The sequence below is a fragment of the Alosa alosa genome, chromosome 15, assembly GCF_017589495.1.
Source record: "Alosa alosa isolate M-15738 ecotype Scorff River chromosome 15, AALO_Geno_1.1, whole genome shotgun sequence".
NCBI classification, from domain to species: Eukaryota; Metazoa; Chordata; class Actinopteri; order Clupeiformes; family Clupeidae; genus Alosa; species Alosa alosa.
The window spans coordinates 31,840,288-31,863,110 of NC_063203.1; the positions used below are offsets into that span (position 1 = coordinate 31,840,288).

Here is a 22,823-nt window from a genome sequence, read left to right on the forward strand (position 1 = left end):
TAACTCAGTGAGTGGTTTTGCCATTTGTGTGTAGAGTTTTGCAAAAAGCATAGTTACAAAAAATGTGTTTAAGCATTCAGAAAAAACTGTAAGGCTGAACACCGCAGGTTACTGGGCCTGGAGGCACGAGCACGCCCACACACCAGATCTTTTCCTTCTCCTTCCGTTACGGCTGGGCTCGGTTCCTCTGCCCGGTCCTGGACTCGGTTCCTCTGCCCGGTCCTGGGGTTCGCAGTGGCCAACCCAATTCTCTCACACTCCACTCATGCGCACACATTCCAGAAACCGGGACGGGCGGGGGGCAACGGTCTCGAGACAGAACGAGACTGGATTGAGGGATCTTATCCCGAGCATGTGACGGGCCCAGGGCTGTGTGTGTGTGTGTGTGTGTGTTTGAATGAAAGGAAATAACTGTGTGTGTGTGAGAGAGAATGTGTGTGTTTATGCCTGAGGGGAGTGTGTGTGTGTGTGTGTGTGTGGGAGAGGGAGAGGGTGTACTGGCCGAGGTATATATCTTTTACTCACATCTTCTTCTCTTTCTCGCTAATTAGTGTGATTAGTGCATGACCGTAGCGCTCGCTCTCCTCCGCCCGTAGTTAGGTAGTCATGAGGCGCTTACTTCTGCTCGGGCTCTGTTGCTTTCTCGCGCCCCGGCTCTCCTGGCAGCAGCTCCCCCGGCCGTGCGCGAGCGTGGAGGCCCTCACATCCAAAGAGTGCTGCCCTGTGTGGTCGGGAGACGGCTCCACATGCGGGGCTAACTCGGGCCGGGGTTTCTGTCAGAACGTGGTGGTGTCGGACCTGCCCAACGGGCCGCAGTACCCGCACCAGAACGTGGACGACCGCGAGCGCTGGCCGCTGGTCTTCTTCAACCGCACCTGCCAGTGCGCAGGGAACTACATGGGCTTCGACTGCGGCGACTGCAAGTTCGGCTTCTTCGGGGCCAACTGCGCCGAGCGACGGGAGTCCGTGCGCAGGAACATTCTGCAGTTGTCGGTACCGGAGCGCCAGCGTTTCATCTCCTACCTCAACCTGGCCAAGACCACCATCAGCCCGGACTACGTCATCATCACAGGCACCCACGAGCAGATGGAGAATGGCACGAGGCCCATGTTCGCGGACGCCAGTGTGTACGACCTGTTTGTGTGGATGCACTACTACGTCTCACGAGACACGCTCCTCGGTGGGCCCGGGAATGTGTGGGAGAACATAGACTTCGCGCACGAAGCTGCGGCGTTCCTCCCATGGCACCGCGTGTACCTGTTGCTGTGGGAGCATCAGATCCGCAAGGTCACGGGAGATTTCAACTTCACCATCCCCTACTGGGACTGGCGGGATGCGCGCGACTGCCAGGTGTGCACGGATGAGCTGATGGGCGCGAGGAGCCCACTCAATCCGAACCTCATCAGTCCCGCTTCCGTCTTCTCCTCCTGGAAGGTAGGTTAGTTCGCGCAGTGTGTGTGTGTGTGTGTTGTGGTTATGGGTTATGAGGCTGGTGTGAACGTAAGCTACTGTACGAGGCTGGGATGTGTGTGTGTGTGTGTGTGTGTGTGTGTGTGTGTGTGTGTGTGTGTGTGATAGGCTATAGTGTAGAAATAGAATAGTGTAGAAACGGCATGGATTCCTCTAGACATGTAGATGAGTGCTGATTCGGAACAGTGCTTGGCAAGTTAGCGTCTTCTCTCTCTCTCTTTCTATCTCTCTCTCTCTCTCTCTGTGTGTGTGTGCGTGTTACATGTTTTCACAATTGCTTAAAACACTTATTTTTTTAAACCTGCCACACTTTTCTCAAAACTATAAACACAAATCCCAAATCACAAGCTACATTCACAAAACCTCTGATAACCTTTGCAAAACTGAATAATCGCCTCAAACAGTTGTAGTAGCTGTGCTCAAAACCAAACACTGTCTTCAGATCATCTCACAAAGCAGTCAGAATGAAAACACTACTGAGCATCATTACACACTCATCAAAGGACAAAGGACTCAAACAAAGGAGACACAGTGTTCAGGGCAGCTTATGTAGCTCCAGGAAAAATGGTTATTGTTTACAGTACAGTAAATACATTTTGCATCTAAAAAACAAAACAAAACAAATCAAAAATATGTCAGATCTCAGTGGATTCAAAATGTACTGTAAATCCAGTAAATATATGGTATTGAAAATGGGCGTGTGTGTTTACAGTTTTGAGAAAAGAGTGGTGGAAGGTTTCAAAAAATGTGTTTTAGCAATTGTGAAAAACTTTATACCGGAAAAGATAGGCATTTCAGTAGTGTAAATGAGAAGTACATTGCAGTCTTGCAGTCATAGTTTCTGTCCATTGTTGATATGACCCTAACTGTTCAGCAACCTGTTTACACTCTGAACTGGCTTATTGGTTGTCACATCATTAGACACAAGTGTTTTGGGTCGTGGTGTTCAATTGAGGACAGCTGTGCTTTAATTGTGTTCACCTTCCGACTTGTTTGGTTAACAATATTAATAAGAAGTGCATCACAATGTACAATGTGTTTAGAGTTTTGCAAAAAAGGTTAATGAGTTTGTAGTCTGTGTAGGCTAGTCTATGGGTTTGCCAACAAAAGAGATTAATTCAATAAATGTGTTCAGGTATTTGGGAATTTGATTGAATGGGGTTTAGTGTTTTTAGCAACTGTGGAAAAACTGTAATTGATAGTCCAGTTGGGAGTCTGGTTGATTCTAATAGCTCGAGTCGTGCAAATGCAGTGACGACACGCTGAGTGGCTGTCTGATGCGCGTGGTCTCCCGGCGCCGGAGGGGGTCGGTATCGATACCGGGGGAAGGTACAAATCAGTTGCTAGCGAGTCAATGAGCGCTAGTTTTAGGATCTTAAGGCCAACCTAACTTAGGGTTACCTTACTAACTTAAGTTCGTAGGCTATAGGGCTTGGCTACATCTGAAGACACAAAACATGATCTTTGCTTGGACCTTATTTTGTTTCTGTTTCAGGTATTTGACATTTTAATTTTCAAACGTTGAACGTTTGACACGTATTATACCCGAAACACATGACACATGCCTCATAAGAGAAGAGGCGGGCATGTTTTGGGCAGAGTTCAGACTGTCTGACGGCTTTTGGATAGCACCCGGTGGTCGCGAGATGCACTGAGCTGCGCCGGTGTCCGGGGAGATTTTAGAACAGATGAGGCTTGATGCTGACGTCACAGCGGATACATAAAGGTAAACTGCTGCGGGCAGTGCCGCGCGCTGGCAGCAGTGGAGCTCGTGACTGTTGTAAATGCGTGGGGCGGTTGTCATGGGGCTGCCCAATGCCCGAGGGCAGACCGCGCAAGGATGCACTGAATAACAGCATGGCTGCACATTACAGCTTTGGATCTGATGGTGGTCCATTAGGTTGGAGTAAGTGTGTATGTGTGTGTGATGTGTGTCAGTGTGTGGTGTTTGATGGTGTGTAGGCCTATGTGTGTGTGTGTGTTGTGTTTGATGGTGTGTTGTGTGTGTGTTGTGTTTGATGGTCTGTAGGCCTGTGTGTGTGTGAGTTGTGTTTGATGGTGTAGGTTAGTTTGATGGTGTAGCCTACAGGCCTGTGTGGGATGTGTGTGTGTGTGTTGTGTTTGATGGTGTAGGTTAGTTTGATGGTGTAACCTACAGGCCTGTGTGGGATGTGTGTGTGTGTGTGTGTGTTGTGTTTGATGGTGTAGATTAGTTGTTTGGTGTATGTGTAGGGTGTGAGTGATGTTTGTGTGTGTGTAATGGTGTAGATTTATGTGATGTGATGTGTTTACATGTGTGTGAAGTGTGTTTAATGATGTGATGTGTATGACTGGTTCTGAGATGTATGTGTGTAATGATGTGTATAGACTAGGGCTGTCAAAACAACAAGTTCGTTTCGATTAATTAATTACAAAAAGAATAGCGCGTTAAAAAATTAGCACTGATTAATCGCATTTCGTAGTGACATTTGACCCAGTGTATGACCGACTAACTAACTAACCAACTACTCCCTTACTACTACCCTTACTTGCTTGAATTTCCCCTGGGGATCAATAAAGTATCTATCTATCTATCTATCTATCTATCTACTAAATCACTAACTAACCGACGAAGTCTCTTACTAAATTGACTTAATTTGTTTGCACACTTGAAACAAAATGTCTTCACAGGTCTGTTGAAGGTGGTTACATTAATTTCCATTCCAATAACTCCACACATCACATTTCTGTTCAATAACTCCACATCACATTTCTGTTACACTGCTGCTTTTTTTTGTCTCGTTTTTCCTGCTGTTTAGTTTCATCTTTTTCTACTCAACTACTTGAACTGCTCTATTTCTTATCCTGGACTGCCACCTACTGGATAGAAAAAGCAACAATATAGTAATTATGTGAACAAAAATCATATTTGAATGGCCAAATAAAGGATAAATTGTGTGGGGTATATCACACATTCTCTTGGTGTTAGGGTAGCCTACTCTGCACATGTCATTGCCAGTGAGTGGAAACTTCAGTCATTTGCATTTATTATGCTTAACATCTGACACCAGGCACTACACTGATGCCTGCGCCAAAGGGAAAATTATAATAAGAGAGAGAGACGTTGAACTTCTAATGAAGTCTAATGTTGGTTTAGATCTTTATTGATTCCCTACATGTGATTAGTTTAGATTAATTAATCACAGAATATGTAGTTAATTACAATAATTGATTTAATCGCTTGACAGCCCTGGTATAGACCCTTTCAACTGCAGAAACAAACGTGCGGTCCTAAGGCATTTCTAGGGTGTGGCTAGCGTTTCATACAGCCTCAATACACAACGAGTGGGATATCGTGAAAGTACCAATTTCCGCCCCTTTCGTTTGAAAATTCAATAACAAGATGTTTTTAATACTTCACTACAAAACTTCATAAACCTTCCATTTTCCAGTAGCCATAAATGTGTAGATTTGAACAAAATCTGGTTTGGTTCTTACCGGAAGCCTTTACTGCCTAAAATATTTAGTTTACTGTGCTCGGAGTTTGGTGCTGGGCTGGCGGGTGCCCTATTTAGTTTACTGTGCTCAGAGTTTGGTGCTGTGCCCTAATTCCAAACAGCTCTGGTTCGGGGATAGTTGCTCCACAACGGAACAAGTCCAGAGCGAACTTCCCGACCAAAAACGTTGTGGGCGGGGATAAGTTTGGCTGGCATCCAGGCCAACCGAGAGCTTTTACAGTAATGGCTAGAATATGCGATTTTGTTTACCGTGCTCAGAGTTTGGTGCTGGGCTGATGGGTGCCCTATTTCACTCGCCACATCAATGGTCAGACCGAGAATTCTCGTCGCAAAATCAAAATTCCACTGGAGCTCCTAGTGGTTTTGTAAATGCACAATGATATGGTGAGAGATGGAGCAGTGCAACAGGGTTAAACAGTTATGGACGTGTTTTTTTGTTTTTGGAATTGAATAAACAACATTTTAAAACCTTCATTAACAAGAAAGATGTGATTGCTGCACTTCTGAAACGATTTGGTAAGAGTTTAATGCACCAATTTGAGTTTAATTTCACTGCTGGTTACACCCCTGGAAGTTGTAAGTTAATGAAACGTTTCCAGATCTACTCTCAATCCCAATTGAAATGTGAGAAATGGTCAGGTGTTAACCAGGCTAGTTTAGCACTACTTGGACAGGTGTTAACCAGGCTAGTTTAGCAACTACTTGGTCAGGTGTTAACCAGGCTAGTTTAGCACTACTTGGACAGGTGTTAACCAGGCTAGTTTAGCACTACTTGGTCAGGTGTTAACCAGGCTAGTTTAGCAACTACTTGGGATTGAAATAAGTAACATCGGAGCTGGTGCTCTGGGAACGATCACAAAAAATCTCGCTAAATCTGCCAAGATCACCTTACAAAATTATTAGGAAAAAAAAACATAAAACGTTGGATTGCACTCAATATTACTCACATCGAAGCCAACCCGTGACGCTGAGAACAGTCTCACAGTCGCTTCTACGCTACGTCACATCTATGAAACTCCCGCCCTGCGTCCTGATTGGCTCTACCATAAAATCTCGTGCTGAAATCACTCTCAACGGAAGCGATCCCAGATGGATGTGAGTGGAGCTAGGCGGAACGAGATTCATCTGGCGAGAGTCAGTTTAAGATATAACTGCCCCGGTAGATATAACAGCCCTGGTACAGTAGATATATCTTCACCTCTACATCTACCATCTCACCTGGTAGATAGATACATTCTGCCTGATGAGTGAAAAGTGCCTGATGGTATAAAACCAGCTGCTTATTAGTGTCTCATCGCAATAAAGCAAAAGTAGAGAAATGACTTAGTTCAGATCTTCAGAAAGTCAGCATTTGGTTGTCTGAAAACAAGCTGTCTCTTCTCCGCAAAACAGAAGCAATACTAGTTGGATCAAATACAAAGCTGTGGAAGTCCTGAATTCAATGTGGTAGTTGTTGAATCCGAAATAACAGCTAAGGAATCATTAACTTACTTTGGCTGCACACTTGATAATACATTATCTGGGGAATGCATGGCTCTAAACGTTTTGTCTAAAGAAATCAGAAAATAATATCTGGTTAGAATCTCCTCATTAATGGATAGAGAAGCTTTTGAGCCCTATAGGCTAGTGACAAATGGGCAAAAGGGCTTAAGTGTTTGAGATACCCCTACTGGAGGTAGAACTAAACCCAACAATGTTTTTCCTCATCTCTAAGCTCTCCCATATATGAAATGGATTCTTGGCTAAAAATATGATTGTTAAATTAACAGATATTGTTATACACCCCAAAACCAAAAAAGGACTAGCACTTTAAAAGGAAAAGCACTTTAGAAAGCTCCTGACCACCTGAAGCACACCTCCAGCTATAAGCCCATGTGTGTGTGTGTGTGTGTATGTATTTATGTGTATGGTATATCTGTGTGTGTGTGTGTGCGCGTGTGTGTGTGTGTGTGTGTAGTGTGTATGTGTATTGTATATCTGTGTGTGTGTGTGTGTGTGTGTGTGTGTTGTGTGTGTATTGTATATCTGTGTGTGTGTGTGTGTGTGTGTGTGTGTGTGAAGGTGATCTGCACCCAACCAGAGACCTATAACGATCGGGAGCTGCTGTGCAACGGCACAGGGGAGGGGCCTCTGCTGCGTAACCCTGGCAACCACGACCCCAGTCGTGTGCGGCGACTGCCCACCAGCGCAGACGTGGAGGCCGTGCTCAGCCTGACCGACTACGAGACCGGGAGTCTGGACCGCAGCGCCAACCTCAGCTTCAGGAACGCCCTCGAGGGTACACACACACACACACACACACACACACTGGACACACCCTTGTGGCCGTCCCAGGGGCTCTTGACACACACATATGCACACACACACACACACACTGGGAACAGACACACACACACTGGACACAGACACACACACTCACACTCACACTGGACACCGACACACACACACACACTGGACACACACTCATGCATGCAAGTGTGTGTGAGTATTGTTTATGTTTGTGTGTGATCATGTGTGTGTGTGTGTGTGTGTGTGTGTGTGTGTGTGTGTAGGCTTTGCCAGTCCAGAGACGGGGCAGGCGGTGTCGGGTCAGAGCACGATGCACAACTCTCTCCACGTCTTCATGAACGGATCCATGAGCTCGGTGCAGGGATCTGCCAATGACCCCATCTTCCTACTACACCACGCCTTCATCGACAGGTACACACACACACGCACGCACGCACGCATGCACTGTAAAGGAATCTGCCAACGACCCCATCTTCCTACTACACCACGCCTTCATCGACAGGTACACACACACTCACACACACACACACACACACACGCACGCACACACACACACACACACACACACACACTGTAAAGGAATCTGCCAACGATCCCATCTTCCTGCTATGAACATCTTAAAAACAAGTTTGGCAGATGAGTGAATCAATGAAGAGCCAAACCAACATTATAGACTTTAAAGTTCAACTTGACTCACTTTTATTACAATTTTCCCTTTGGCTCAGACATCAGGTAGTGCCTGGAAATTCCTTAATGCAGAAATGGTAGATTGATGCTCCTGTCAACAGTATTGGTCTGGGCGTTCTTTTTTAAACGTAGGCCTAGGCTACATGTTTCATTCAAAGCAGTGCTTTCTCGTCTGCCTCTTTCAGACACGATAGCCAGACTGCACTGGGTCAAATGTCGATTAATCAGGGTTCTCAGTTAGCGTTTTAAAAGGGGATCAGATAAGTAAACAGAAAGTGCCTTTGGAACATTGGATGAATGGCGCATCACAGCTCCTGCCAAACAGACCAGCTAAACTACGTAAAGCACAACATATCTTAATCAATCTATCAAAAACATATAGAACATAGAACATAGAAAATAGAAAACAGGCAAACACAAAATCATAAAACAAAAGACAAAAACAAACAAAAAGGGCATTTTAATAAGACACATCTTTGTGTGTGTATATGTGAGTGTGAGTGTCAGAGCTGCCAACTCTCACGCATTGGCTGTGAGACACACGCATTTGATTAGTTTCACACACTCACACGCCACACCCCCGATTTCTCACGCTGAAGTGTCAACCTGGTCGGTCAGATGCCTGAAAAATTAGTTTAGCCTATCTATAGATCTACCTGTTGAGCCACTGATCTACTAGTTATGCTTTCAAAGACGGTGAGAGGGTTCAAGAGCACCCCTTGTCTGTGGAATTTTCTAAATGTTCTCTCATTTGCGATGCTACTTCAGAAGCCATCCCAGGCACATTCCCCGCATTTCCCGGCTTCAGGTATGCTTTGAGTATTATTGAGTATTTTTTCAGCTGAAGTGTCAACCTGGTAGGTCAAATACCTGGCAGATGAGGTTCAACTAAACTAAACCTATACATATGATATCACACACATCATGTGAACGAGCGGAATCTAAGCTTTCCAATGATATTAGCGCCAAGTTGCTGTGATAAATGGTTTGTGAGAAAACATTGAACCAACGTGCAATTTAGGGTAATCATATTTGCATTTTGCACACAGTGCACACCCATTACTCTCGGTTAAATATCTCACTAACCCTTCACACAACACATGGCAAACCCAATATCACAATAAACAGCAAACCGTACCGAATACGAGGATATAAAGCATGCCTTTGTGCAATAAGTGGTTCCTGAGTAATCCGGTTTGCAATTGCAACACATTTCTACATAGCCTCATTGGGGCAAAATTATAATGTATTCTAATGTAAACAATTTGTCAGTAGGCCTACATACATTTTTGTAAATTGCTTAGCCATAGATTATCCCACTATCATGGTTCTTATATTGTCAGGTTCCAGCCAATCCCACTTACACAGATAAATGAATATATTTCTATTGGCATGCTTCTTAGTGACATTAATGCAAAAATATGAAGAAAATCAAATAATGAGACACAAATATTGATATAAATATTGATATAAAGCCTGACATAAGCCATATGCAAAATTCACATCATACGTTCCCAGATATGGGTACATCCTGAAAAAGGAATAGCATGTAGGCTATAGGCTAGATGGCCATTACAATGACCAATATATTATCTTAAATGAACTAGCTGAATAGCACAGGTGACCACTTCTGCATAATTTCATGGAGTGCTGAAATGTACACACATTTTTGAACATTTCTGAACTGTGAAATGTAGCATATGTTTTGTAGTTGTGAACTTATTGCAATATCACCTAACTATTCCACCTGTGTGTGCATGGTTATAATTCTGAAGTGCAAAATAGCTTGGGCTACAGCACAAATATTTCCATAAAAATAAGCAAGTCTGACCTCTGAATTTATTTTGAAAGTGCACCTGATGGATGCATTTAAAAGTTAAAATATACAAACATTTCTTACAAGTCTTACAAAACACCCACCCACTTTTTAAAATTGTTAGTTTGGACACCCCCACTTTTGCCATGCGAAATACCAGTGCTGTTTTCAGCATCTGTTTAGTGCTTCATTGTCATTTTCATTGGATTCTCCCATTTGCGCGTAAATCGCTCATAAACTTTTTTTTTTTGTTACACACATTCTCCCATTACGCTTCTGTCACACACACAGTGACAAGCGCCAAATCCCCCGCAGTGTTGCAGAGATCAGTCGTCCCCCTCACTTTTGATAAGGTAAAAAGCCTTATAGGTACGCCAAGTAAATAATAACCTATAGGTTTACGCTAGGCTATGTAAAACTCCCCATTAACAGCATCACGTCACTAACCACAGCTAAGACTGCACAATCTCTATTCACTCTGTTGGATATCTGAAGCCAGTTTGTCTACTTAGATACTGTAAATCCTCAAATTATGGCCGGGGTCTTAAGACAAAGTACAGGCCTTTAGGGGCAGGATTGTATTCCAGACAGCCCTTTATTTCTTATCACGAGGTTTTATTTTTGAGACATGCGTTTCTTGGAAGCGGCATACTGGTAGGCCTTCAAAAGCATGACATTTTCGGTTTAGTTTGATATTTAATTTACTTTTGGACCGTTTGATTATATTGTTAAATGTTGGGACTGATGGGCACTGAACTCTGGGGAGGTATTTGATGATCACTATTACGTTCCATGTAGTTGAAAGAGTTTCGGGATTTCAAACAAACCATCCGCTTTCATGCGTTCATTGAACGTCCGCGGTGCTGTAATGGACCTTATTGCGTAGCCAAGTAGCCTATATATTAAGTTATTTTTAAATTAAGCATGATTTACTTTTTATTAATTTCGTATTTAATTAGAAGTATCTAAATAACCTGTTAAAATGTACCAGAATTCAGGAAATTGCATCTAGTCCAAAAAGACATTTCTGGGGGAGGACCCCCATACCACCCCCCCCCTCTGAAATGTCCCACCCACTTTCAGAATGCCTCTGACGCCCTTGGCCCTAGTAGTAGATCCCTTTGATACCAATGTTTAATAAACTCTGGGACCCTGGTCCCAGGGATACTGCACGGGCCTTCCGGGCCCAGACCCAGGGGCCCAAGGGGTCAGGGAGCCCTGAAGCCAAAGCCTTTGCATGGAATCATTGCCTCAATATCAACACACCAGGATGTAGGCTATGAATCTGATTGAATTTAGTATTGACCATCCCCAAAATGCACCAGAATACAGGAAATCACATCAAACAAATTAAAAAAATTCTGGGGGAGGACCCCCAAACCCCCCCTCCCACATGAATGACAATTAGTGGGGGGCCCTTAAAACATCTGGGCCCAGGGGCCCGAAAGTTCATAATCCGTCCACACTTGAGAACCACTGATGTACGTTTTTTTTACTGTAAAAATTTCCGCAGCAAAATTTTGGTTGGCCCCACCAAATCTCACTCCAAGGTTTTTTGAAAAGTTGGTAGCCCTGGAGTGTGTGTGTGTGTGTGTATTATGTGAGTGTGTGTGTGTGTGTGTGTGTGTGTGTATATATGAGTGTGTGTGTGTTGTGGATGTGTGTGTGTGTGAGTGTGTGTGTGTGTGTGTGTGTGTGCATTGAGGTTACCATGGTTACAAAACATGGCTGTAACAGAAATATGAGCTCTTAACACTGCTATCAAATATAAGCTCTTAACTTCACTATCAAATATGAGCTCTTAAAGGGAAACTTGGCAGGATTTCCCCCTCTGCTGGAGAAATTGTGGAGAAAATTTATTTTAAACTGTGGGAAAAGGTAACGATAAAGCACATGGATTTGTTTACAAGCTAGCAAAACGGTTAGCATAAGTTTGGCAGAACTATGTGGATGTTACAAGGTAAGAAACACGATTTAAAACGAGTTTCTTGTTTCTCACTTCTCTTTCCGGGACGGTAGTCTCAAGGTTGGTTTTCCACCTGGGGATGCTAGGCGCAGCGGGGAAAGTCACCATTTTCACCGGAACAGGTCATTTAACCATCCAAATGATTTCTAAACGGGTTTATTACGTTGAAATAGTTGCCAAGTTCCCCTTTAACTTCGCTATCAAATATGTGCTCTTAACTTCACTATCCAATACGAGCTCTTAACTTCGCTATCGTACAAATATGAGCTCTTAACTTCACTATCAAATATGAGCTCCTAACTTCACTATCAACATCAAATATGAGCTCCTAACTTCACTATCAAATATGATCTCTTAACTTCATTATCAAATATGAGCTCTTAAAGGAGAATTCCGGTGTGATATTGTCCTAAAGTGTGTCAAAACATGATACCGAGTGTGAACGTATGTCTCATAGCTCAGTGTTTCTTAACTGGTGGGTCGGGACCCAAAAGTGGGTCGCGGAACCGTTCTGGGTGGGTCGCACAGCTTGTGATTAAAAATAAATAAAAAAATCAGCAATTTAAAATGTTACCTTATCAGATCTAATGTTGGACCTTTATTTTGATAAACTTTATTCATAGCCTACTGAGGAAAAAATAGGACAGAAACCCCATTGTGTGGTGTGCAGTAGATGGCTGGCACATGAGAGCATGAAACCATCAAAACTAAAATGCCACATGGAAACAAGGCACCCCTGTCAAAGTCATACCTGTCGAGTACTTTGAAAGGTGACATCAAGAGTTGAAGACTTCACAAATGTAGGCTAATGCCAAACAAGTAGGCCTACAGGCACTTCGCTTGTCTTACCATGTAGCTCACCATATCCATTGGCTTGAACGCTAAAATATATATATATATATGGGTCGCGACTTTATGAACATGGGAAATTGTGGGTCCCAAAGTCAGACCACTTAAGAACCACTGTCATAGCTCATCTTGGCTTGTCCCCTGCACTCCGAAATCTGGCGCTAGTTAGCCGATGCTACCAACAGATTTTTCAATGGGGGTGCTTCAGGCATCGGTCAAAGAGCAGAATGGGGTCAAAGAGCAGAATGCACTAGTGTGGACCTGGAATCTGGACGCTCTGGGGAGATTTTGTAAAGATTACGCTCTGGGGAGATTTTGTAAAGATGACAATCTGGGGAGATTTTGTAAAGATGACGATCTGGGGAGATTTTGTAAAGATGAAAGGTCTTAAATTCCTTTCCTTGGTATTCTTCAACATTATGAGGTGGAATAGGACAATATTATGAGCTGTTTTATTGGTTTAAGAAGGTATTACAAGCACAGGTGCCAATAATTGTGGGCAACCTGTTTTTGTAAAAACATATTTATTTTAAAATAAATATAATAACATATAGATTTTCCTTATAATATCCAATACTGAGTACCGATACCGATATTTCTACCACAAAATAACTAGCATAAAAATGTAATTAATTTTCATTTTTCAGTCTCAAATAATATTTACATTTACAGATACTTAATCCTAGTCTCAAATGATCCTTTCCCCCCTCTCTTTTGTCCTATTTTTTATTTTAATTATTATTTTTATGTTTTTTTAATCAACATTGTTTTGTTTTTGATTATCTTGTTTTTGTTTATCTTATGTTATGAATTTAATTTGAGTACATGCTTTGTACACATTTTGAATTTGAGAGAGAGAAATGTATGTATGGATAGATAGATAGATAGATAGATAGATGGATGATGGGTATAAAATTGATAAAATGCCCTTCAACAATGTGCAGCATGAGCAGAGGAGTGCATGTCAAAGTCAAAGTCAGCTTTATTGTCAATTTCTTCACATGTTCCAGACATACAAAGAGATCGAAATTACGTTTCTCACTATCCCACGGTGAAGACAAGACATATTTTACCAATTTAGGTCCACAGACAAACATAACATTCAAGTAAACAAAAAAAGTAAGTAAATAAGTAAATAAGAGGGCACATATAATAATGAAAAAATAAAGAAAAGCAAAATTTGGTTGAAATTGTGCAAAGTCAGGCCAATAAAAGGCTTGGGTAGTTCTGTTTGACCTAAGTAAGAAAAAAAAGTGGCATAGTGGTGCAAGTTATGTAAGAGCAGCAGAAGTGTTGTGTTTTCAGGACAACAACACCAAGTTGTAAAGTGTACAAGTGTGCAAGTGTGCAAGTGGAGTAGTGCAGGCGGCCATTGTGGGTCCAATGTCCAGGATGTTATGTAGCTGAGGGTGGAGGGGGGAGAGGAGGGAGAGAGTTCAGCATCCTTACAGCTTGGTGTATGAAGCTGTTGGTGAGTCTGGTAGTCTTGGGGGAGCAGGCTTCTGTACCTCTTCCCAGAGGGCAGTAGATCAAACAGATTGTGAGCGGGGTGACTTGCATCACTCACAATTTTGGTCGCCTTGCGGGTGAGGTGGGTGGTGTAAATGTCCTTCAGGGAGGGGAGTGAAGCACCAATAATCCTTCCAGCTGTGTTCACTATGCGCTGCAGGGCTTTCCTGTTGTATTCAGTGCAGCTTCCGCCCCACACAGCGATACAGCTGGAGAGGATGCTCTCAATGGTGCCTCGGTAGAATGTGGTCATGATGGCTGGTGGAGCACTTGCTCGCCTGAGTTTCCGCAGGAAGTACAGGCGGCGCTGAGCTCTCTTAAGCCAGTGATGCAGTGTTGGTGGTCCAGGAGAGGTCTTCACTGATGTGCACCCCCAGGAATTTGGTGCTGCTCGCTCTCTCCACCACAGCACCGTCGATGGTCAGTGGCAGGTGTTGGGTGTGACCTCTCCGAAGTCAACAACAATCTCTTTGGTCTTGCTGGCGTTCAGCAGGAGGTTGTTGTCCCTGCACCACGGGTCAGATGGTCGACCTCCAACCTGTATTGAGTCTCGTAAGCCCTTAGTGATGAGACCCACCAGAGTTGTGTCGTCAGCAAATTTCACTATGTGATTGTTGCTGTAGGTTGCAGTGCAGTCATGCGTCAGCAGGGTTAAGAGCAGTGGACTGAGCACGCAGCCTTGGGGCCCCTGTGCTCAGTGTGATGCTGCTTTGAGGTATTGTTGCCAACACGCATTACTACTTGGGGCCTCTGACAGAGGAAGTCCAGTAGCCAGTTGCAGAGGTAGGTACTGAGTCCCAGTTTGTCAAGTTTGCAGATGAGTTGTTGTGGTATTATGGTGTTGAATGCAGAACTGAAGTCTATAAACAGCAATCTCACATATGAGTCTCTTTTTTCCAGGTGGGTGAGGGCTGGGTGGAGGGCAGAGCAGATTGCATCCTCTGTAGACCGCTTGGCTCGGTATGCAAACTGGAAGGGGTCCAGGGTGGGGGAGAATGGCTTTGATATGTGACATGACAAGCCGCTCAAAGCACTTCATGATGATGGGTGTCAGTGCCACAGGGCGGTAGTCATTGAAGCAGGATGGAGCAGTTTTTCTTCGGCACAGGTATGATGGTGGCAGCTTTGAAACATGATGGGATGATGGCTTGCTTCAGGGAAGTGTTAAAGATGTCTGTGAAGACATCCTTAAAGCTCCCCCTGCACAGTCCTTCAGCGCCATCGACCTGGGATGTTGTCTGGACCTGTTGCCTTTACGGTGTTGATAGCAGCAAGTGTCCCTCTTCACGCTGTCGGCAGAGAGGCACAAGGGCTGCTCGTGTGGAGGGGGAGGGGTCTTCTGTGGGCAAGTGCTGTTTTGTGCTTCAAAGTGAGCAAAGAAGCGGTTCAGGTTGTTGAGCAGAGGGATGTTGCTCTCACAGCTCTGTGGCGCGGGCTTGTAGTCCGTGAGGGCCTGAATGCCCTGCCATAGGCTTTGTGCGTTCCTGCTGTCTTTGAAGTGGGTGGTTATCTTGTGAGTGTATTCCTTTTTTGCTTCCTTGATGCCACGGGACAGGTTGGCTCTCGCTGTTTTCATGCCAGCTTCATCCCCAGCTCTGTAGGCTTTGTCTCTGGCCCTCAGCAGCCTGAGGACATCCCCTGTCAGCCATGGCTTCCAGTTAGCCCGAAAGTGATGATGTCTTTTGTGTGGGTCACATCATCGATGCACTTGGTGATGTAAGAGGTTACAGTGTCTGTATCCTCCTCTATGTCTGTCCGGTTGTTGTAAGTGGCTGCCTGCTTAAACATTTCCCAGTCTGTTGTGTCAAAGCAGTCTTGAAGAGCATCGGAGGCTCCCTCAGGCCACACTTTTACCTGCTTACGAACCGGTTTGTTCGCTTTTACCCTTTGTCTGTATGCGGGGCATTAGCATAACAGTGATATGGTCTGAAAGTCCAATGTGGGGAGGGGTGGCTTTGTATGCTCCTTTGTGTGTAGTGTAGACCAGGTCCAGGATGTTATCTCCTCTTGTTGGAAAATCAACATGCTGGTGTAGCTTTGGAAGTACAGTTTTGAGATCAGCATGGTTAAAATCTCCAGTGAAGATGGTGAAACCGTCTGGGTGTGCCGCCTGTTGTTCACTGACAGCCTGGTACAGTTCACTAAGAGCCGCGTTCTTATCGCTGTTGTTGTTGGTAGGGGGATGTATACTGCGACTAGCAGAATCGCAGTAATTTCCTTGGCAGGTAAAAAAAGGACGGCACTTTATGATCATAAACTCTGCCAGTGGTGAGCAGTGTTTGCATCCTACTACAGTGTCCCGCACCATTCGTCACGGATGTAAACACAGATTCCTCCTCCTCGTGATTTACCTCCTTTACAATGGCCCTGTCTGCTCTCGATAGCATGCTAGCTGCTCCAGTTGTACAGCAGAGTCCGGAATGTTGTCATTTAACCAAGTCTCAGTGAAGACGAGCACACAGCAGTTACTGTCCGGTTCGTTGATCTCAGCAGTCGATATGTGATCCATTTTGTTGTCCAGTGATCGTACATTTGCCAGGAGAATGGATGGTATGGCTGGGCGAGTTGGGCTGGCAGCTAGCCTGGCCCGACGCCTCCGCTTGCCCCTCTTCTGCTTCCTCGCACACCGCTTCCGGCTTTTCTTTCGGGGAGGAGTAGCAGGCGAGTCCGTGTTGTTGCAGGCGGAGTAGTCCAAGTTCCTTTAAGCGTCTCTGTTGCAAAGTTCAGAACGGCTGCAAAACTTGCTTTTGCAGATGTCAATTAAAACTGCCTGCTGTACTTGTAGTACTGGCGTAGTAAGGCAGACGAACACGTAAAACTTTCGGACAAACACTTTTTAAACGAACAAAACACCGTACGGTTGGGACAGAGAGAGGTCGCTGCGTGTGTACGCGCCGCCATCTTGGATTCATGTGGCTTAACATCTGTGTGTGTGTGTATGTGTGTGTGTGTGTGTCTGTGTGTGTGTCTGTGTGTGTGTATGTGTGTGTGTGTGTATGGCTGTGTGTGTGTGTGTGTGTGTATGGCTGTGTGGTGTGTGTGTGTATGGCTGTGTGTGTGTCTGTGTGTATGTGTGTCTGTGTGTGTGTGTGTGTGTGTGTGGCTGTGTGTGTGTGTGTGTATGGCTGTGTGTGTGTGTGTGTGTGTGTGAATGGCTGTGTGTGTGTGTGTAGTATATTTGAGCAGTGGTTGCGCCGGCATCAGCCCCCCAGGACTCTGTACCCCACTGCCAATGCGCCCATCGGACACAATGATGGATACTACATGGTGCCCTTCTTCCCCCTGTACCGGTGAGTGTGTGTGTGTGTGTGTGTGTGTGATACTACATGGTCCCCTTCTTCCTCCTGTACCGGTGGTGTGTGTGTGTGTGTGTGTGTGTGTGTGATACTACATGTGTATGAACTTGTCTTTGTGTGAGTGTGTGACAGGTATATGTTCTGTTTTTCATAGGAATGGCGACTATTTTCTCTCCACTAAAGCCCTGGGATACGAGTATGCCTATCTACTGGATCCCAGTGAGTCACATACACACACACACACACACACACACACACACACTTACACACCTACACACACACACACACACACACACACACACACACACACACACACACACACTTACACACCTACTTACACACACACACACCCACTTACACACACACACACACACACACACACACACAATTACAAACACACACACACACACACACACAAACACACACACACACACACACACACACACACACACACACACACACACACACACTCACACACACACACACACACACCCACTCACACATACATACCAATAATCGGGGTTAGGGTTAGGGTTAAGTTTTTTTTTTTTTAAAAAAGGGTCCTATGTTCCACGATCCCATACAAATATGATGTCATGACCACGTGATTTTCTGTGGCACAGTAGAGATTGGTAGAGGCAGGTTGCAAACGTCACATCTACTGTACGTCGTCAAGCTCAGTAGAGGCAGGTTGCAAACGTCACATCTACGTCGTCAAGCTCAGTTTGAGGCAGCGCAGCACATTCAGCCCTCAACCGCAAAAGTCTATGGGATCTGTTGGTCCATTTATTTTTAGTTTTTGACTCTGAAGAAGACGCCTGGGCGTCGAAACGTTAGTCAGTTTGCACAAATAAAAACACATTAAGCACATATACACACACACACATAAACATACACACACACACACACACACTCACAAACACACACACACACACACACATAAACATACACACACATACATATACACATAAACACACACATACATAAACATAGACACACACATAAGCATAAACATACACACACACATAAGCATTAACATACGTACACACACACACACATCTACACATACACACACACACACACATCTACACATACACACACACATAAACATACACACACACACACACACAAACATATACACACATAAACATACACATACACACACACACACACACATCTACAAATACACTGGTGGAGATGGAGTGAGCAGATGACATGTGTGGAGCTGCAGTGCCCCACTGTGGCTGCAATCAGAACTGCACCTTCAGACCAGTTCCCACTGCTGCATATAGTGTCTTCAGTTGGAAGAGATGATAAATACTTTATTGTCCCTCAAAGGGAAATGTGTCTTGCGCTGTAGAGTTCCCTCTCTGTAAACAGCAATCCCATACATGCAGGACAATAATCCCAGACATGCAGGACAATAATCCCATACATGCAGGACATGGCTCTGATACAGGGTGAAAAAAACCCTTGAATTAAAAAAGGGAAAAATGGATTTCTAAAGTTTATGTTTACTTTCTTCCCTTGTTTTTATTCAGTAGAGCCACTGCCGTAGGGAGGAAGGACTGCTTAAAACGGCTCTTATAGCTAATGGCCCTAAACCGCCTCCCTGATGGCAATAGCTCATATTCGGTAGGGAGAATATGAGTTGGGTCAACAAGAATTTGATGTGCCTGGTTTACCATCACCTTTTCAAATATCAGGGTTCCCACTCTAAGTCAAACGTAAAATTCCATGACTTTTCCCTGACTTTCCCTGAAATCTGAAATTCCATGACCTACTATAATGAATGGTACAATCACCGACCAAAGATTTCAGAGCTGCCGCAGAGCGTTCAAGAATCTTTTACTTTTTAAGAGTGGGAGTTGAATAACTGGGCATTGAATAAACAAAGTTGGGCTAACCACATCTACTCAAACAAGCAGTAAAGCTAATAGCTAAATGCCAGTTTTGCGGAGAAATATCTGTGTTAATGTATTTTGGCAAGTAAATTTTAAACTGCTACAACAAAATTCCCTGATATTCCATGACTTTGCCCCAAGAATGATTAAATTCCCTGACTTTCCATGTCTGGAATAGACTTTCTAAAATTCCATGATATTCCAGAAATTCCATGACCCGTGGGAACCCTGAAAAATGGATTGAAGGGTAATCTTCTACTCATTACCTTCATCGCTGTGTTTACTAATCTCTCCACCTTAGATTTGAGCTGTACTGTGAGTGGGCCAAACCAGGCAGCCATACCATATCTGATTAAACTTTCCAATACAGCATTGTAGTTTCTTCTCTAGAGTCTGGTCTTCATTTGAGCTGTAGTGCTAACTGCTGTGTTATTCACCTTATTCACACGGCGGTCTTGTAAACCAAAAGGAGGCTATGGGGTACACAAACCGGAGGATTGTTGTGTTCTATGTATTCGCCAGTAGGTGGCGACAACACATGTGATATAGTCAGTGTATTACCCCATAACCTCGCTTTGGTTTGCAAATGGCTGCCATGGGAATGAGACGGACGCTAACTGCCCCCCGTTCCCTGCAGGCCAGCGGTTCGTGCAGGAGTTCCTGACGCCGTATCTGCAGCAAGCGCAGGAGATCTGGGCGTGGCTTCTGGGGGCGGGGCTAGTTGGTGCCTTCGTCACCGCCGTCCTCGCTACAGCAGTAGCCCTGGTCTGTCGCCGCCGGCAACGCAGGAAGAAGATGCCGTCGTCTTTCGGGGAGAGACAACCTCTACTGCACAGCAGCGAAGAAGAGGGCTCGTCGTCCTACCAGACCACCCTCTAAACACACACACACACGCTACACACAAACACCCCACACACTCCCTACACACACATACACACACAAACACACACCCCACACACACACAAACACCACACAAACACGTATACACACACACACACAAATACATGTACTCACACACAAACATACACACACTTCCTGCCTCAGAGACTGCTTCCTTCATATCACTATTTGTATGTAAGACACAATCTGTATTAAAGCTGAAGCTGTTATGATGTAAAGCTGATGTTCACGTCTCTCCTCTCTCTCTCTCTCTCTCTCTCTCACACACACACCACACACACATATACACACACACACCAGGGGTGGAGCTAATGATCTTTAGTGGGCCCCTATACTGTTGGTGTTCCCAACATCATGTTTTTTATTTAGTCCACTCCATATTGTGCTTATTACAGGCTGAGGCATTTGGTTTGTCCTAGAACACTAGAAACTAGAACAAAACTAAAGGTAACTTTACCCTTTATAGGGCCGTATAAAGTTGTCCAAATGAATAGGTCGTTATTAGGCGTTGTTGTTGTATATTGCATATGGATTTTGTACTACAGTAGGCTACTTTTTAGGTGACCAATGCACAAACGAAACCTGGAAACGGACAAATATTATTAAGCCTTTCAATGTTTTGTTGCGTACGGAGGGGTAGATGGTGCGCTTCCCATTCATTCCTGCTGATGTGACTGCTGTTGTCGTGGCAAGTGCACAGTGTAGGCACAGTGCAGACTAGACCTACATGCTATGTCGCTGATTTTCTGTAGGCTAATAAATGCAGCCTGTAGCATAGGCTACTTCGGCAAACCCAGACCGGTTGTGGCATCAGTTTCGCTTTTAAAACGCAACAGTGTAGCGAGAGGGCGAGTGCGGGCTATTTCATTTGCAGCATGACAGACCAACTCCCAGTGTGAGCGCACTCTACGGACCAGTGGCATCTTTAGTACATTTTTCATTATTATTTTCCCCCAGCAATCGGTAAATATAACAGTTAATCAAGATAGATTTGGCCAAAAGTGGGCCCCCTTTGCGGTCGTGGGCCCAGAGCGACCCCCCCCTGCCCCCCTGCTCCCTCCACTTATGACACACACACACTCACACATACACACACACACACACACCACACACACACACACACACTCACACCACACATACACTAGATTCTCCATAGCTGTGCTCTACTCTCTCTCTCTCTCTCTCTCACACACACACACCGAAACACACTCACACATTCTTACAAAGACATAACCAGAGGACTTTATTTAAAAAATCCTGTTTAATTATTTAAAATACTCACAGATACAAATATATTTTGTACAAGCACGCAATCCACACACACAGGTGTGTGTGGTCCTGAGGGGAACACTGTGTGTGTGTGTGTGTTGGGAGTTGGTGCTTTGTTATGTGTGTGTTGGGGGGGGTGCTGTGTGTGTCAGCAGAAGGTCTCTGTGTTGAACTCGAAGGTGGTGTGTGTGTGTTGATTGGAGTTGCAGAGTGTGTGTAAGGCTTGTGACATCCCCCGTGGTCCACAGCAGAACACCCCCACACGCTTACTGAAACACACACACACACACACACACACACGATTAAATACATACCTCCTAAGACACATAAACCATAAACACACACACACATGATTAAATACATACCTCCTAAGACACATAAACCATAAACACACACACACACACAATAAATATACACCTCCTAACACACATAAACCATAAACACACACACACCCGATTAAATACATACCTCCTAAGACACCTAAACCATAAACACACACACACAATAAATATACACCTCCTAACACACATAAATCATAAACACACACACACACACACGATTAAATACATACCTCCTAAGACACATAAACCATAAACACACACACACACACACAATAAATATACACCTCCTAACACACATAAACCATAAACACACACACACACACGATTAAATACATACCTCCTCAGACACATAAACCATACACACACAGACTCAATTAAAGACACATAGACACTAGGGGTGTCACAATCACAGTTTTAAGTCAAAATCATTTAATAAAAATGACTTCACGATTTCAAACTTCAAAATCAAAGGCAGAATCGAAGTTGTAGCCGCACCCCCAATGTCTTGTCCAGCATGCATGCAAGACGGACCCCCGCCACACACACACACACACACACACACGTGTTTAAGTGTGCAAAAACACATCAACCAAACTCGAACCCCCTCCTCTGAAATCACCGGTGTGGAAATATTTTGAAGTTCATTCATTCACATCAGTTACACTAACTTACTCAACTTGGCAAGTTCTAGATAGAGTCTAAAATTGCTTTAATGCATAAAATGCATATTAACAGAGCAATACTCTATGAACATTAATCTTGAGTCTCTTCGGAGTGTGTTATAACAATCTAATGATCAGTCTGTGTTATTTCATTTAACTGTATCTAATGATCAGTCTGTGTTATTTCATTTCACTGTATCAAATGATCGGTCCGTGTTACTTCATTTAACTGTATCAAATGATCAGTCCGTGTTGTTATGTTTATGTCTGTTCTGTTTACTAGTTTGTGGTTGAAATGGTTTTTAAATAAATAGAAGGTTCCAAAATAAAACCCTCCCAAAACAGAACAAAACAAGTGAACAACATAA

The 22,823-nt window shown here is 44.2% G+C and overlaps 2 protein-coding genes across 2 annotated transcripts in view; one reads left to right on the forward strand and one right to left on the reverse strand.

Annotated features, from left to right (window-relative positions):
* Nucleotides 1-507: 507 nt before the first annotated feature.
* tyr (tyrosinase) lies at nucleotides 508-20,380 on the forward strand. The gene is made up of 6 exons (XM_048264604.1): nucleotides 508-1,434; nucleotides 7,029-7,245; nucleotides 7,520-7,667; nucleotides 17,257-17,373; nucleotides 17,534-17,598; nucleotides 19,921-20,380. The coding sequence occupies exons 1-6, from the start codon at nucleotides 607-609 to the stop codon at nucleotides 20,160-20,162; spliced, it is 1,617 nt and encodes a 538-aa protein (XP_048120561.1). The 5' UTR covers nucleotides 508-606; the 3' UTR covers nucleotides 20,163-20,380.
* A 1,220-nt stretch (nucleotides 20,381-21,600) lies between these two features.
* The window catches only part of LOC125307956 (NADPH oxidase 4), a 28,230-nt gene continuing 27,007 nt past the window's right edge, over nucleotides 21,601-22,823 (reverse strand). Inside the window, exon 19 of the mRNA XM_048264087.1 lies at nucleotides 21,601-21,721. Within this exon, the coding sequence (XP_048120044.1) occupies nucleotides 21,601-21,721 (121 nt within the window). The remainder of the gene's footprint in view (nucleotides 21,722-22,823) is intronic.

Bases quoted from the DNA above. Each gene is read 5' to 3' on its own strand.
- tyr (XM_048264604.1), top strand. From the start codon at position 607: ATGAGGCGCTTACTTCTGCTCGGGCTCTGTTGCTTTCTCGCGCCCCGG. The intron at 1,435-7,028 runs GTAGGTTAGTTC...GTGTGTGTGAAG, and splicing joins CCGTCTTCTCCTCCTGGAAG to GTGATCTGCACCCAACCAGA. The intron at 17,599-19,920 runs GTGAGTCACATA...CGTTCCCTGCAG, and splicing joins TGCCTATCTACTGGATCCCA to GCCAGCGGTTCGTGCAGGAG.